At 36.8% G+C, this 18,292-nt stretch overlaps 1 protein-coding gene across 4 annotated transcripts in view; it reads left to right on the forward strand.

The window, feature by feature from the left end:
• LOC124175423 (N-acetylgalactosamine kinase) overlaps nt 1-17,140 on the forward strand; it is a 73,833-nt gene extending 56,693 nt beyond the window's left edge. For all 4 annotated transcript variants that reach the window (XM_046555664.1, XM_046555663.1, XM_046555665.1 and 1 more), the window contains exons 4-10: nt 3,566-3,767; nt 7,912-8,020; nt 10,916-11,073; nt 12,372-12,512; nt 12,756-12,870; nt 14,078-14,282; nt 16,384-17,140. In XM_046555664.1, coding sequence (XP_046411620.1) covers nt 3,566-3,767; nt 7,912-8,020; nt 10,916-11,073; nt 12,372-12,512; nt 12,756-12,870; nt 14,078-14,282; nt 16,384-16,549 — 1,096 coding nt within the window. In that variant the 3' untranslated portion in view covers nt 16,550-17,140. The remainder of the gene's footprint in view (nt 1-3,565; nt 3,768-7,911; nt 8,021-10,915; nt 11,074-12,371; nt 12,513-12,755; nt 12,871-14,077; nt 14,283-16,383) is intronic.
• The last annotated feature ends 1,152 nt before the right edge of the window (nt 17,141-18,292 follow it).

Raw genomic sequence — 18,292 nt, forward strand, 5'->3', positions numbered from 1 at the left:
GTGAGTAAGCCCTCCATCCTTTGTCTATGTCAATTTTTTTCTTGCTCCGTCTTTTTTCCTCTCCCTTACTCTTTCGGAAAGAAAAGAAGCATCGGTCTTTCGGAGCACCCTCGTCAGGCGAGAATCCGAGCTTGTTGACAGAAAATCACCCGACAAATGTCCGATCAAAGATACCAATCTTACCGAACCGTTCGCAAATCCCTGTGGCATAGACATATCATAGACGATACGGACTGAGGTTTTTAAGCATTTCTTCGCCTCAACCTAGAAGGCTAGTTTTACGACGGTTATCTACCTATTTGTCATCCGAAGAAACACGTCAAGATGTTGAAAGCGTTTCATCGTATCAACTCGAGGCTGCTGCACAAAGGGGGCGGAGTTCAAATTCCGAATTTAAAAAGTTCCGAAAGCGCTAGATTCCGAATTTTTGTCGCGACAATTAAACGAAGAAATTAAACTTTGACGAAACATCAAAGTTTCGAATGGTCCGAAACCCGACGCTCAGAGTTCCGAAAGCGCAAAGTTCAGAAAGGTAAAAATTCCGACAAGTCAAACTTCTGATAGTGCGAGAATGAGAAGATTAAAAAATCTGAATCATCGAAATTCTGAATGATCCAAGATTTTCAGTTCCGTGAATTTCTGGCTCGGTGAAATTGTCATAACATTTTATTTTTATTTTTCCTTGTTTCGGATTTTAAGTATTTTTATTTTCGGAATCCAGTTCATTCTGATTTCGGTTTTTCTGATTTGTCGTAACCACTCGTCGAATAAACTGCGCTGTTAAGCATATTTTAATTTTCGAAATTTTACTCTACCGAAACTTTATTTTTTGGAATCTTGCTCTATCGGGGCTTTACTTTTCGGAACTTTGCTCTATCGCAAATTGAATTTTCGGAACTTTGAGCCATCGGCTTTCCGACCACTCGAAATCTTGTCGTTTCTTCAAATTTCGACTTCTTTACTTCAAGTTTCAAATCATTCGGAATTAGACGATTTCGGAACTTTTCAAATTGGGAACTTTAACCCCGTCCCTAGACAAAGGAGCGACGCTCCGATTCACCCGATCCTTTCTCTCGACCGAATAACGGCTGTGGAATCCTTATTAGAGTCAATTTCCGAGGTTCACAGTAGAATCCTCCTGAGGATACAATTTATGCACTACTGAGTCTCGGTTTCGACTATACACCCAAGCACAAACAATTAATCAACGAACCGATATCGTAACGCGGTTCTATTTGTAAGCGATGTACCTACAGACATCGCCGCGAAGCTTTTCGCCGTAATATCGAGGTAGGCGAAAAGCTCCCGACTGTCAAGTCCCGTCGTCGAAGTTAGAGCCTAGAAAGGTGGCAAAAAATTTCGCTACGAGGACCGTCCATTAATAACCGTAGAAGAAAATTATATCTCGGTTGGATCATCGCGCGGAGTTTGATAAACGATAGTGTCATTTCTCGAGTCGCTGGGGCAAAATCAAGCCGAGCCAAAACGTATATAAATTGATATTCGAAAAATACGAATCCGAACGCAGAATGCAGGGTAGTCCGATCCTCGTTACTCTTCACTTCTCACCAGCGCCATGTTCTCTGTCTTACAAAGTATAAATGGAGGGTCGACGGTGTTTATGCCCTACACTGAGAGAAATTTTTAGTTCCGATTACCGCTCAGTCCTTGACTATTTTCAATTTTTACCACAATCGAAAAATATAGTTCTAGGTGGAAAATGAAAGTTAGTTTTCTAGCTGTTACCGGAAAGTCTAGTATCCGTTACTGTTCTTTCTCGTTACGATCACTGTTGCTATATTTTCTTGCAACCGTTGCAAAAATTTAATGCTTGCGCAACGATAAATTGACGTTAAAGCCGAACAAACTAATTTTGTGTTGCAATTAACAAAAAAGTATCGACGATAGCGGAAAATGGTTAGGCGTACCTCGTTTTTCGTAATTTCAACAATATTCAGACAGTCTTTTTAACGATACCTGTTTTACTGAATTATTCTAGTTACTGTAACGAATAAAATTTTTCTCATCGTATGCAGTCTTATTGTTAGTCGGATACTTTTATGTACGTACTTGGATCAATTTTGATTCGAAATCGTCTACCTTTTCGACGGAATGTCTTCATGTCGCGGGACACGGAAGCTTGCGAAAGTGGTTGGAGAAGACGAGTAGATACGGGGAAACGGAAGTAATGAAGTCTCGGTTCAGATCATCCCGTCGCCTTGTCCTGGGTGATACGAGTAATAGGACGAAATTGCTTTGCCCGCCCGTGGCGGGTCGTTACCAGAAACAGGTGTATCAACGCCAACTTTCTCACCTCCGATATATCCGTACCCAGGGTTCGTACGCACAGGTAAAATATGGAAAACCGGGAAAGCTCAGGGAATTTCTTACAGCAGAGAAAAATCAGGGAGTCTCGCAAATAAGACTGGAATTTCGAGTCTGTCGAAGAAACAAACTCGTTCTTATAAAAAGTATTATCGATCTTGAGAAAAAAAAAAAAAAAAAAAAAAAAATTTGAACTCAAAATTTTGTTTCGTAGCATATATTAGTTAATAACAAACCTTCTTTCGTTATTTCCTTACGGAAAATTGCAGGCTACTGTTTGTAAATTGATAGTTAGACAGTAAGTTAGTTAGTAGGTAATATTGAAGGTGAGTAAATATTATTCTTGGATATGAAAGTCAGTACAAAACAGTTTTAATTATTGAATTAATATTGAAGGTATTGGTATATTAACGTGTAAAAAAAGTTGTCATTATTTAGCGGCATATTTTTTGGATGGTTACTGGAAAAGTCAGGGAATTTCAAATTCAAAAAAGCGTACGAACTCTCTAACCATCTCGCTCTCTGCTGTTTTATAATTAAACGTTGATACCAACTCAGATTTGGACTCGATATCAAATACACGAAACTGTACACCCCGTATTATTTTTGCGTATTTTTTATTTTTTTTTTTCACCCGTTCGATTTAGGATTCCTGAATTGATTTACAATTTTTTCAAGAACGGTTCGGTGTTGGACTCTTGTTTTCGCTTTGGTTAAACAAAAGATGAATCCTGAAAAGCATATTCTTCTGCCGACAAACAAAGCCGCCGATAACGATATTATAAAATTTTAATTCTCAGATTCGCTTGGCATCAAGGGTGAAAAAATTTCCGCTTTATTAAATCACTTTGTTAGGTATAATAACCACTCTAATTCCGGGAAATTTTAATTTGCGAATAAACGTACGTTGAAGCATAATTATAAGCGATTTTCATTGTAATATCCTTTTTTGCTGTGTAAAGTAGAGATAAACAGTTGATCGGAATTTCGTCTGGAACAGGGGCATTGGACACTTTTTTTCCCCACCTTAATTCCATGGCGCGGATTTGAATGCCATTCATTTTGCCCAGTGTTTGTATTTTAATCTTGACGAACAAGCACTGCGTCTCTTTATCCGATTATCGAAAAGAACCCAATCGTCGTTCCACCGAATATACCTATATTACAACTGTATAAAGAAGAAGCTTTAACCATATTCACGATGCATCGTCACTGACTAGACAAATCTGCCTGATCCTAGGACCAGTTCTTTCGACGGAAGTCCCGCGTGGCAAAACTATTTCCTATGCGGTGTGAAGGGTGCCCTGGACGAGATTCCCGAGGGACGTCAACCGAACGGGATGCTTGCAGCTGTTTGGGGAAACGTTCCACCGAGTTCCGGACTTTCCAGTTCCAGTGCTCTCGTTTCAGCCGCAGTACTCGGAACCATGCATCTCAGCGAGGTAAGCTGTCATTTATTTTTCTCATTAACTCGTACAACGGACAGTCCTTGATTACCTTGATTCAAGCAGGTTTTGAAAAAATAAAACTTGAAACCCTCTTTCACTTTCAGAATTCGGCAAAGTTTTTTTTATTTTTATAAGTTTTTTTTTATTTTTCAAGATTTTCTCCGAAATTCCGCACCCAACACGCTGCAGGGAATCTCACTGTCTGCCTTAGTTCAAATTTTCATCCAAACAGTTGGAGCAGTTTTCGAGATTTTATGTACAATGTTCAATAATGTACAAATAACTTTTTTTTGATTACTACAGCTGAATGACTTTTTCTCAAATGTGAATAAAGTTGATAAATGAACGCTTCAAGTTAAAAAAAAACAATCAAGTGTCTATCGTTATTCGTGCCGTAAAAAATAATGTTTGAAAAAGGCCATCCAACTCCCTTGACACAAACTTATTTCGCTGGAAAAATCGAGTCAACTGAAGGGACAGATTAATTTTTCAATCATCGGGAAATACGTGACAAAGCATCACAATATTCGAACGTTTCAATAACGATAACTGATTTTCATCCAGCGATATTTCTCATGCACAGATTAATTTCAACGACGAGTTTTTGAGAATTGTAGAATTAATATTTGTATTTTATTATACATTGCGTCGAAATTTTTTCATCCGACAAAAATATGAGTAATCTACGGTATGGTGTAAAAGCTGTAGGAATTTCTTCCATTTATACGTTCGATGTATAACGGAGAGAAATTCTGAAAGAAAGCGAAGAAAGGGATGGAGAAAGGAGGAAAATAGAAAATGAAATTATATGGCGACAAAGTGTGCGCAGCTGAGGGGGTGAGAAGTAGAAAAAGGAAGAGAGAGAGAGAGAGAGAGAGAGAGAGAGCGAGAGAGAGAGTGAGAGGGAGGGAAATAAATTCCCGTAGCGGTTCGGGGTCAATTGGGGTTGGATACGATCTGAAAGTCTGTAGCAGAGCTGCGAAACCGAACGCCTCTCGCCTCGTCAACTTCCAATTTGGTCGGAAAGTTTCTTTTTTTTTTTTTGTTTTTTTTATTTATTCTTTGCTCAACCCCTCAATCGAAGTTGCGGAGCCCTCCGGCATCTACAACTTCTCATCAAAAGCCATCGGAAACTCGTATTAGGATTTAAGAACATCAAGCGGGGCGCTGCTGATACAGTAGCGAGGCTAAAACTTTCCGACACGCAACGAATCCCTCGAAAAATTTACAACACAATCAACAGCCGAACATTTTTTCATCTTTCATTGGTCCAAAATTACGTTTAAATAATGTTCCATGGAAATTTTTCATCAGACGTTTCGATTCGAGCATTTTGCAAGTGAATTTTTTTTTTTTTGTTTTTTTAATAAACTGACATTTACTTAATACCTACAATACACTTCCATTACTATTATTTTATTGAAAACAATATTTGTTTTCTTATTATGACCAAAAGTGTTTTTTCATCCATCCTCACTTTCCTGTTTTTTTTTTTTTTTTTTTACCCCTCCCCTTTCCGACAAATATTTATACAGTAATTTGAGTTGACGAGAATTTTTATCCGTCTGTTCAGAATTCGTGTCGTATAAATTTATTTCAATTCATGCAAATTACGAGTCGGTAAATTTTCCGGAATTTCATAATTTCTAATAACACTTTGTATTTTTACTTCAACACGATATAAAGTCCACGTCTCACACATTATTCTGTGTAAGACTGACAGCGTAATTTTTCTAAAACACAATAAAGCGACGGAAAAATGTTGGAAAAATTTCTGGGTGGATAAAACTATTGCAATAAACATCGCGAATAAAACGTCGGTTAGAATTTCTTCCACTCAAGTGAGACATAAATTAAGTATAAACAAAACGGACATTTCGCCGCAGGAAATCCTCTCCGTGTATTATATATTAAAACTCGGGTAAAGTTTGTGCCTAAATTTGGCGAGTTTAGTGTTCACGAGATTCGCGTCGAGCTCAGCCTTCCGTCCCTTCGCACTCCTAAAACGAGATCATTATACCGCAGTTCCAAAACTTGTTCCTTTGTTTGATGCCCGCAACTAATCCACTTTAAAACTACCCCAGTATCACGGAAGTTTAACCCATTGCTGTTTTCACTTGCCACGGATCAACGACATAAATATAAATTAAACGATACCGAATGGTAACGAATAACTCGATAGGAGTTCTTTTTTACTCAAAAAGCAGTCACGAATGCATGATACATATATTTTAAATTGTTACGATCATTCATCTGCTGTTTCTATATGAAAATGCGTCCCGGACAATTTATGTCACACAAAATTGCCAACTCGGTTACACTAAATGATTTTGTAAAGTTTTATCCGTGTAAAAAGTTTTTATACACGTGCGTGTGTGTTTTCTGTTGTTTTATTTATTTATTTATTTATTTATTTATTTATTTTTTGTTTTCGTATTATTTTGAATTTTCTACCCGCATTAATCATGTTTTTACTAATTGTAAAACATTGATTTTCACTCAGGGGCAACTTGCAGACGGGCAAAAACCTTTCACTCATACATCCGTTTCGTAATTTTTTAACGCATCACTCGCCACGCCTGTAGCGGCATATAAATAATATACATACCAACTTCTAAAAATAAAGGCTATTAATTATGTATCAACAATGAAGTAAAAAGCTATTTTAATTAACGTTTTTCTTTTCTTTTCTTTTTTTTTTTTCTTTTTTTTTTTCCAAGCAGCTTTTTGTTCCACGGGCACAACTCACACCCCGGTTATTTTTCTTATCGTAAGACAGAGTGAAAAAAAACTAGAGCAAAAAATATACTCAACCCCAGCTGCTTTGTCCGCGAAAATTTGCAACATGCGTTGCCTGGTTCATGTCATGCATGAGTCGCATGTGTGACTCGTATCCGAGAGCTATTTAAGCAATGAGCGACTCGCTTTTACTAAACTGCAGTGAGAGAAAAGCTTTTCACCGTGTGATTCGTATGTTATTTAACAGTTTGACTTACTTAAATACGCTCTGGAAAACTTCATACAACTTGAACAAAATTATTACTTATTACTTACTATATTATCGACCAAATGATTTTTATTAATTTTCGGAACAATTTGATTGATTTTTTGAAATGTGGTTTGTGTTCGTCGAATCATGATAAATAGTAAAAGACCCCAAACCTAGGCATTATTGATCGATACGTCATCTTATCAAACGAGCAGAAAGGTTTTTTTTGAATTTGACGATAATGTTTACTGCTTCATAAAAGATGTATTGTTAAGAATATATTCGCAAGTCAAATCAAGGAGTTTGGAGTCGAACTTTCATTAAAATTAAATTTACCCAGTGAGAGTCAGAGACAGGTTTAATTCACGTAGAATGCTCCAGGTTATACTATATAAACGTGCGTAGGTATGCAATACATGGGCGTGCCAATGCATAGATTAATTATCGGCAGAAATACGGAAAGCAATAGCTTGGGAAAATTTATACCCATAGGATAGAGTCGATATGAATATAAACCTAGATCTGTTATAGTTACGCGGGCAGAAAACTTTATGATTAATTAGATTTTGTTGACAACAACGCGCTGTTTCTCTTTTTTATTTTTCTATCCTCGACTCTCGCTCACTTCAAGCAAGCGAGTAAATGCTCGCAATGGTGCATTCGTGATCAGCATTTTCTCTTCCTCAAATTACAAATTACAATTGTAATTGGTATTCTGTTTTATTCTGATTACAAATTACAAAAGCAATTAGTATAGTTTCTTCGCCCAATTACAAATGTAATTAGCATCGTTTTTTCGCCCAATTACAAAATTACAAAAGTAATTGGTATCGCTATTTCGCCCAATTATAAATGACAAAAGTAAGCAATATCGTTTCTACGTTCGATCACAAATTACAAAAGTAAAAAGAGTAATTCTTTACAAATTGGAAAAATAGTTTGTAATTAGAATGCGGTCAATTACAGAAAGTATTTCGTGATGCCCAAAACTGGTTTAATTACATGTTCATAATTCCAGAAATATGTCATGTTACTAGAAAACTGATCAACCTTAACTCTTTGATCCCGTAGAAGCTTTTCGTTTCAGAAAGTTGATACGTACACGCATCGCATGTTTCGACGAGGCTTTAAACAGATTTCAAATTGCAGTGTATCCGGTCGAAAGAAGACATGGGAACAATCAGCGCAAGGGCTGAACGATACATTGGAACTCAGGGCGGTGGAATGGACCAGGCAATCGCTTTTCTCGGCCAGGAAGGTGAATATCGTGTTTTTCGTTATTGGTAATCTTGAACCGCCGACGGTTGAAAACATCATCGATGCATTATGATTTACTGCGCCTTTCAAGCGTAAAACATACAGTATGCGAGTTGAAAGAGTCAGAAGTAGTTTGGGTCAATGTGCGAACAGACAGGAACAAAAAACTCGTATCGAGTGAAAATTTTTTGTTGCAAAAAAGTTGTCCGAATCAGTTATTGTCGAAAAAAAATTCTTTCCAAAGATAATTGCCGGCGTATGTGCGTAATTTTAAAAAACGAAATTCCGTATTCGAAAATTCTTTAGACTTTTTAAAATTCTGTGTTAGTTGTATTATTTTTTCTTCTTGATTTCCTTGTAATCTCGTTCTTCGCGAGATCTTCATTTTTGCAATTCTTTCCAAAACTCCGCATAATTCTCATTCGAAAAGAGTAATTCTCCCAAATTGTGTTTCAATTTTCTTTTTCGACATTCAGATACGTTTCAATCGTAACATTTCTCAGACCCGCGACTCGTGAAACTTCAGCAGCCTGGATAATTTCGCAAAAATTTTGGTGAAAATTAAGGACTGTAAATGTCAACGTGTTGTCGAAAGAGAAAAAAAAAAAAAAAACATCCAACACGGTCTTGTAAATATCACCGGAATATAAAAAGGAAATTCGGTAAGAATTCGTCCGACTAAGCGCTATTTTACAAAGTTAAAAGCATGCAGAAGATTTACAGCAAAAATTCGCTATAAATAAAAACCTCAGCAATGAAATGCGAACAATGCGAAACAATAGTCGCGTGCGTGTCAAAATGCACATCGTGCAGAAGTTGGACGGGCCAACAACGAACTATACCAGCGTTCAGCGACCTGTTTCGAACTGTTGTTACGTCCGGCGTACCACCACCCGGCTATTACTACTTCCTACTCTCACATTTCTTACGTCACGCCCATAGTCTCAATTCTGCCCTACTATATCCATCCAGCATCACGCTTTTCGCTATCGCTTTTGATCAACCAACATCCTCCCCCTCCCAACTCTCAACAATCTCACATTTTAGACTCCTTACCTCCCGAACTGCACACTTGATTTCTACTGTTCCATTAAGGTAGTACCGTGATAAATCACTTTTCTTATAATATCTTTCGATTTTTGAATACACATAATTTTAAGTGTGCTTTATACGTAAGAATTTTTTTTAATAGTCCTTGCGGTACTAAATTTTGAAATATTAGCAATCGAAAGTCGTACATTTAACATGTATTCCCTATCCCGACCGTAGTTAGAGTGAGCATTTTATTTAATAACAGCCATATTTTTCTTAGGATTGTTTTCAAAAACTGAGAATTATTAATTCAGGATATAACAAGTGATTTTTAAAAAAAAAACATAAACAAGCGGTATTCATTTTTTTGTAAATAACTTTTAAAGTTGGTGACTTGCGATGATTCACGTGAGTGGAAGTAAGTGAGCGATAGTCGGTAAAGAAAGACAGCACTAGTGAGTGAGAAAGAAAACAATAGCCATTGACTATTGGTGTCCTTTACATGTCACGGTACTACCTTAAGTACCTCACAATAACCACAATGAGAGAAATTTTTAGTTCCGATTACCGCTCAGTCCTTGACTGTTTTCATTTTTTACCACGATCGAATGATATAGTTCTAGGTACGAAATGAAAATTAGTTTTCTAGCTGTTACCGGAAAGTCTAGCATCCGTTGCTATTCTTTCTCATTACGATCGCTGTTGCTATATTTTCTTGCAACTGTTGCGGAAATTTAATGCTTGTACAACGATAAATTGACGTTAAAGCCTTGTTTAACTAAAAAAGTAGAGTAAACTAAGCTAACTGACTTTGCGTTGCAATTACCAAAAAAGGATCGACAATAGCGCAAAATAGTTACGCGTACCTCGTTTTTCGTAATTTCAACAATATTCAAACAGTTTTTGTAACGATACCTGTTTCACTGAATTTTTATAGTTACTACAACAAATGAAATTTTTCTCAGTGCATATAATTGATATTCTAAACCTACCTGTTAGAATTTTTTTTTTTTTAATCCCCTCTGAAATACTTTTGGAGGAATAAAAAAGATGCCTGTCATAATTTTTTCTTAAAAATTCCATAGTTTCCGATTTTCGATGAGGAGGGAAGTCAGTTAGCAATTTTTAATTTGTAAAGCTCTGTTTTCAATGATAAATAACCTCACTGAAATCATTTCTACTTTTAACGGTAAATTCCTTTTCAAACATTGTAGTTTATAATTTTCCATTCCATATTTTGGAAAAAAAAACAATTTCAAATTGCATTAAAATTTGTTTGTGAGTTGAGAAATTCTATGATAAAAAAAAAAAAAAAAAAAAAAATTCCTATGCTATTTAAATGGAAAAAAGAAATCCGCGATGAACGATCTGTAAAATACTAACATCAAGAGCTCAGCTTTTGACAGGCATCTTCCCCCCCCCCCCCCCCCCTCCCCCTTTCCTCGCCCGCCCCAAAGTATAATATTTCATAGGGGATTTAAAAAAACAAATGGTTGATTTTTTTTCAACCATTCTACTACCTATATTTATTTCACCCTTATCCTAACCTCCGGTTATTCTAGAGCGTAAAAGCGAAGCTGAAACGATCAATTCTTTACCGCTCGGGAATAGACAACCGCCACAGACGTAACACCGGAAAGGGATTTTCGCCGAGTGGAGTTTGTACCTGAAATAGGATGTTGGCTAAATGTGTTGCTAATTAATTGCCAGTTATTTCCCAAGCCAGGAATATCACCGGCAGACCGTTGTTCGATTGCGGAAATAGACCGGATTGTTTCGATCTCGTATATCCATTATCCGTTCTCGGTAAATTCTCTGACAATGGGTCTAATTTAACGAGAGGTGTTCAAACGGGTTGTTTCAGGCTGTGCGAAGCTCATTGAGTTCGATCCCCTTCGAGCTTTCGACGTAACCTTACCCAGAAGCGCCGTATTCGTAATAGCTCATTCCCTGGCGCGTCACAACAAGGCGTCGACCTCCGACTATAACCTCAGGGTGGCGGAGTGCCGAATCGCTGCCCAGGTAACGAATTCACCCTCCAATATTATTCCCCCATTCCCCCATAATTTTATCATATTTATTTATTACGATTTACCATAAAATCATAATAACCACAAACGAGATTGTTTTTATACCGACAATTGGGTCTTTGCGTAAAATAAAAACTCCGATTTTTATATGGGTATAATAATAATAGTAATAATAATAATAATAATAATTATAGTAATAATATGAAGCAGAGAAACGTTGAATAATTAAGTCGTACTTTTTACTTTTTTGTTAAAAAATAAATTTCACTATTTTTTTTGATTATAAAATATACTGACGTAGCTTTCGATCCGACGTATTTGCTTTAATTTTTGCTGAATCGAGAAAACATAAAATGTGAACTGATTATTTTTGGTTTCTTTGCTTTCTTCGCATACATTGTTTATTTATTTATTTATTTTTTTTTATGCACATAGTCGACTTTTTCAACTTCAGATTGCAGAAAGTTGAACTCGGTGGACAGTGGAGAGTATTTTGGCAAATAATTGAGTGTTAAATTTCAAAGTGAATATATAATAGTAAACATCAATTTTGTCCTCGCTGCGCTAAGTTCATCGAAAATTACTGTAAAAAGTCTTGTTTGATAAAGAATTCAATGGCACGTATATTTTCAATCCTAAAATCTTAAAATTTTTAATAATTCGACGTTTTTCATTTCATCAAATTCGCGTTTTCGCTTTCGTTCGATTTTCCAAAAATTTGAATAATACCTAGTTTTATAACTTTGCCAAACATCGCATCGGTGATTTAATTAATTTTTATTTTCTAGGAACAATTAATACCAATTTTCGCATAAAAGTAAACCAATACATGATTCGCAAACGAGTAACTTTTCAGAATCACTTGTCTTGACTATGACAATTACAGGATCCGGTGATTTTGAAACGTTTTTCAACTTTCAAATTGAACCCTTGTGTCTCTTTACTGATATGCTTGTTCCTTGCTCTGTAAAATTAATATCTCGTTGTAACCTTTTCTTATTGTACGTGTATTGATCGCGTGAAAAAACGTCATCTGTCACGCCAAAATTGTCCTTCGCAAAATATTTCCGGCGGATGACAGTGCTAGACTTTGTTTAATCACTGTCCTCCTTTTTCACTCACATTCCATTATAGCCCTCCGTAAATAATTAAAACGCAACAGAATTCCGAATTGGGAAACTCGAAGCTTAAATTCCGACAATTCTTGCAGAAGAAATTTCATATAATTACATCGCAGACGAACGAAAGTATAAATTTGCAGTTAAATACATGAGTTTGGCTCTATCGCAGATAATAGCGAAAAGAAACGGGCTGAAATGGGACGAAGTGAAGAAATTGGTCGACGTTCAAGCGAAGCTCAACAAAAATCTGAACGAAATGGCGGGCATAGTTGAACGGGAATTGGACCAAGATTCTTACAGTATCGAAGAGGTATAAAATATTTAAAAAAATGGCAGTATCGATTCACAAATTGCAACACAATGATCAGGATGTCAGAAGTAACGATCCTTTATTTTGCATCTCGTCTGCCTCTCGGCAAAGAAATCTTTAAAAATTAAGCTTATTGCTGTTTTAATACGCGTTTATATATCGCCAAAAAATGGCGTAATTATTAAATTAAGGCAATCCTTCAACGGTGAATTTAATGGATGATTTTAACATTATCCCGGACAGATATGCAGTACCCTCGAAACAACGCTCGAATACTTGAAAAAAGTTTCACTGACGAAGAGTTTCAAGAATTCGCAAGCCTTCAAACTGAGACAGCGAGCTTTGCACGTGTTCCAAGGTGAATATACCCGATTCCACATTCGCCGTGTGAGGAAAAGTTTTGGCGGATTTACGCAAGTTCGATAAAAAAAATATGATTGAAAAAATGAGTGCAGACTGTGGAATGAATGACTGAGGCGATTTCGGAGGACGCTGAGATTGGGTCGAGGATGGACCCTGTCAAATTTTCTATACGAACACCCTTATTTGAGAGATAGAAAGGGAGAGAGAGAGAGAAAACAATCCCTACCCTAATTCTTCAACGTTGCGTGTTTCGTCTTCGTTAATTATAACGCAATATACGACGTACCGCTTGTACAATCAATCTTGCAGTTGCCATTCTTCTCTCTTTTATACGATGCCATAACTTTTTATATTACCGAAACAGCGACGAACCGTTTCGTCGCAATTCTGCAGCCAAGGTTCTATCGATTTCTTACTTTACCAAAAACTCCATCCATTCTATTATACATAGGTATCTGATATGTGTATTATATACTCATTGCAAGCCAATAAATCGTCTTTGCGTTGCACAACAACTTTTCTTACGCAAGTCAGCGCTCTCCAACACACATAAGTTACGTATTATGTAGTACGTCCGTACCATGTAATGGGATACGAAAATTGAAATGTCGTAATCCGAGTCAATCCATGATAAATTCTTGCTCAACGATATTTATCTTCCCTGATCTCATATCTAACAATAAAGTGAATTCGGTCGTTCGTTGTAACTTTTTACCCTCCCTTTTTTCAAGTTTCAAATCGTTTTCAAAAATTGTACCTGCCTCATAAATGTTAGAAATTTTTAAAAGCAGCTCCTGTTGATTCGCTGGTAACTTGTTGAGATAAAGCAAAAAGCAGACGAGTCTTTTTAACCAATTACGTTACTCGACGAATATTTCACAGATAAGTTGTAGCGATAAAATATATACGTACCGCTCGTTTCGAACATGAAATAAAATGTTTTGTTTCGTTCAAATTAAAACGAAACAACTGTATCAACATTTTTATTCCATCTGTAGTGAAGACATCTTCTATTCGCGATGAAGATTAAAATATTTACATTCCAAACAAATGAGTCGATCAATATTATCCTCAATCTCTCAACGTTGAATTTCTCTTTTTCTCTTCCCGACAGTCAGGATGGGTGGTATTTTTTTCCGAATAACACAAGTGTCAAATTCCGGCCTCGATACGACGCGTTATAACAATAATTACATCCGCAGAGGCAGCGAGGGTGATTGAATTTCGTGAAATAAACCAGCGAGATGGGAAAAGCGATAAGGAGCGTCTCCGTCATCTCGGACATCTCATGACCCAAAGTCACGTGAGCCTGGACCAGATGTACGAGTGTAGTCATCCGGAGCTAAATCGTCTGGTCGAAGATGCGATGGAGTGCGGAGCCCTTGGAGCTCGCCTAACTGGAGCTGGGTGAGTCGACCCCCTTTTATCCCTTTATCCCCCCTTCTCTTCTTTTCTCTCATACGGTTGTCCGTGGTGTCACCCTTACGATATAATTTGTCGACATAACCACGCCGATGTCCCGCGAAGGAGTTTTTTAACCCCTTCATTCACGCTAATCAGTCGTTGTTGGTAAGGAAGTGCAATTACACGTGTCCTGAGTGTTCTTCGATACTGAATGCGAATTTGATGTGAAAAATTTATTGAAACTGTAAAGAATCCCTAAAATGGGGTGAATACCGGGTGAATTATCAACATTGTTTTAGATAATGCTCTTGAATGAGATTTACGTGAATGTTTATTTTTACGGAATACAATTTTAGACCGAGAATAGATGCAACCTTCGGTACTATTTATATGAACCCCTAAGGAGGGTGAAAATTAAACCTATGCATTGAATATTGTTAATTTAATCGGCATTCTGAGATCTTTGTTTTGTCAATCAATGAATTCCCAGCGTTTTTAATATACGTTTACTATCAAATTTTTCCGCTAACGAATTACATTCACGATTATACCTTTTTTTCTATCTTTCTATTTACGACGATTGTAAACAATTATGGATTCACAAAATATCCTAATCATTCTGAATTAAAAACAAAAATCAGGATTTTGCATGGAATATAAGAAAAAAAATGACCAAAATTACAATGTGAGTGTGAAAATGACTTTTTCCTATTCAAGTAACATGTGTCAGACAAAGACACTCGTTTTAGTATCTTCGGAAAATTTTTTAAAATAATTGTGACTACGGTTTTATACGGATAAATAAGACTCGTAGTGCAGACGATTAAATTATCTTAAAAATGACAACAGCACGTTTCTTTAAGTTGGAAAAACCAGATACAGATCTTCGTAAACGACTGTCTTATTATTTATATTGAAATGAAGCCAGTCTAATTGCCAAAACGTAACTACTATACTTTAGGAAGATTTTTATTTCGGCATAAACTAATGTTTATACTTCGTTCCAATAAAAGGGGGAAAAAAAAAGAATTTTCGTCGCCACGAAAAGGGGTAAGAGTCTGTCGGTCTGTCAGACAAGCTTCTGCTTTGATCTCGACAACGGACGAATGAAAAATCTGAAACTGAAATCATGAAATGATTTCATTAATAGCAATTTTTCATGTCCATCATTCGATTATAAAATACTCTAACAATAAGTTTCAAATCTTTTCAGCAAGTCGTTTCCGAGATCATCGCGGGAGTTTGTCGGACAAACCGAAATCCAAAAATCTGTTGTATGGGTTCTAGAGATTCGAAAACGTGAAGATTCATTGAAGTTAGAAAAAGTGATTTTCGATAAAAACTAATACTTGCCTCGTATCACCAAAGATGGGGAAAAGTAAAAATATTGTGTTAACCTGAAACAGTTTAATTACAGGCCACGTCTGCAAGTAACTTTGTGACTAATATATGAGACGGGTTCGATCGCTCGTGAAAATCAATGTTCTACAATTAATAGAGAGAAGTTTCGTTATGAGCGAACCACGTTGACGAACCGTCGTAACGATCGCGACGGGTTTCCTGTTATACGTTTACTCAATTAATGGAAATTTCAATCAACTCTGTTACATAGATGTCACGTAATACAGTTTATAATCGATGTGTTCTCACCTCTGATTCTAACCGAATAGACACCACCAAGAATCTATTACACAATCATTACTCAGTGACGGCGGGTTGCATATTTTTCTATTCTGTTTAACATCTGGACAAATGCGTAAAAGGAATTTTCTTCGAATACAAAATCTATCAGAAAAATTTTCCACAACATGAAATGAAACTATTCTATTCTTTTTCGATATTGTAAATACTTAATCCTATCCATTGATTTGACTTTCATGATTATATCATCACTCGTATTTTAAAACTTCCTGCGTGATAATTCCGTTGCAGGTCATCAAAAAACCATTTCAACGTAGAATCAAATATTGCCCAATAATTAGCAATGGGAAAGTAACGGCGTGATTCGTTTCACCGGACATCACATTTTGTACATATACCTCTGAGGATTTCTCGGTAAGTTAATTATCAATAACCATATAACACTTCCGTAATGCGGTTGCAGATGGGGCGGATGCGCAGTAGTTCTCACGACAAAGGAGAAGGTCCCAGAGTTCTTGGAGTCCCTTAAAGAGAAATTCTACCATCGCCGAGGCATAAAGCCTTCCGAAACCGAGGGTCTATTGTTCCCAACGGAACCCAATCAGGGCGCGGCCATCTACATCCCCTAGGTGATTTGTTTCGTCCAGCACGCCGTATAGCGCAGCTGCTACTGGGATGGCCGTAATTGCAGTTAATTACTCGTAAATTTACTCTGTACCACCTTGCAGCCTGCTATTTTCCAAGGTCAAGTTCCTCAATCTCTCACTAAATAAACACATACCTTTATATCTACTTTACGGCCAGCGTTTAATTTAACCGATTAATTTTCACTTTTTTTTTGTCAAACCCTAATCCCCGCTCCGCAGCTGCGGTTCCGCGCGTCTCTGAGTCTCACCGAAACGAGTGAATAATTGGTATTCGTTTGTCATTGACGAGAACAAAAAAAAAAAAGAAAAAAAAAAGAAGTGAGACTTGCCTATACAGTAGTTTTATTTTTAACAGGGTTTCCGTATTTTTTATTTATTTATTTTTTTTTTTTTGTTTTTCGTTCGGAACAATACATGGTGAACATCGAAAAAATATAAATGAATCACAAGCAAATGAATTACATTTCTTGTAATATAATATAATACTGTACACCTGTTTTACTTTATTATTGTTGTTATGACAAATATGATGAAAAAGTTGTAAACGATAAAACAAACAGCTCGCTGATTAAATTAATCTTGTGTTTATCCGCATGGCCTGCGGTCGAATAGCGGGGTGGAAAAAGAACAAGAAAAACGCAACGGAACACGGCGGGTGTTTCGCGTAAGGTTCACGCAGCCTTGTTACATTTATCACTTGACAAGCATTATTTATGGTCATGCGATTAATTAGTAATGTATGGAAATGAACTTTGCAGTTCTTAGTATCTTTCAATACGACAAGCGGAAGAACGGAGAGAAGAAATGAAAACAGGAATTTCTTTGCCTCGTGTACAGATAAAACGCCAATTTATAGTAGGAATAATTATATGCCAATTTCCAGCTCGCTGAACATCGTTTCACGCGATTTCGAGCAATTGTATTACAACTACGGTCAATACCGCAGTAATACAGATTTTAGAGAATACGGAATTAATCCAAAAAAAGGAGAAGAGGGACAAGTCATCAAATAGTAAATTTTTGAATGACTCGAAATCCAACTAACGAAAGTTGACATAACAGAAGTTGATGGGAAATGCCAGTTCTGGATACAGATTTCGTTACCGACATGTTACCGACACTTAATCCAAGTCACAAGCCTTATTTCGAAACTTTCGAGTCCCTACTCTGGCTGACTATATCGGTCATCAAATGATTTCTTTAATAATAATTTGCCCCACCACCGATCATTCTAGGAAAAGGTTTGCGTCTTGGCTTAACTGTTGGTAAAAGTCACTGACGGAATCTACATTCGCAATCGGTATCGTTGTCTATCTACTAACAGAAATCGCTTGAACAGTCTGAAAAAATGAAAGAGACTTTGAAAGGTTGAGGTATATAAACCGTGAAAAGGAAAGCTATGCGGGCCTTAGTAAAATTTTATATACGTCTACACGATAATTCGTACAGAACTGAGCATAATCTGTGCTTTCGAGTAACGTAGCTTTTCATTTTCTCGAACCTTGAGGTAGCCCGCTGCCCGTCACGCTGCAATCTGTTGTACGAATCGTCTACACACGTGTTTCATTCGCCGGAATTAAGTACCTATACATACGCGTCTAAATACAAAACATATACATCCATGAATAGGTGAATTATACCTGGGATCTAAGCGTATGAAAAGACTGAGAGAGTCGCTGCTCTAGAACCACGACAGCTATGCGCCATGAAGAACCTTGGACTCGC

The sequence above is a fragment of the Neodiprion fabricii genome, chromosome 2, assembly GCF_021155785.1.
Source record: "Neodiprion fabricii isolate iyNeoFabr1 chromosome 2, iyNeoFabr1.1, whole genome shotgun sequence".
In the NCBI taxonomy this organism is placed as follows: domain Eukaryota; kingdom Metazoa; phylum Arthropoda; class Insecta; order Hymenoptera; family Diprionidae; genus Neodiprion; species Neodiprion fabricii.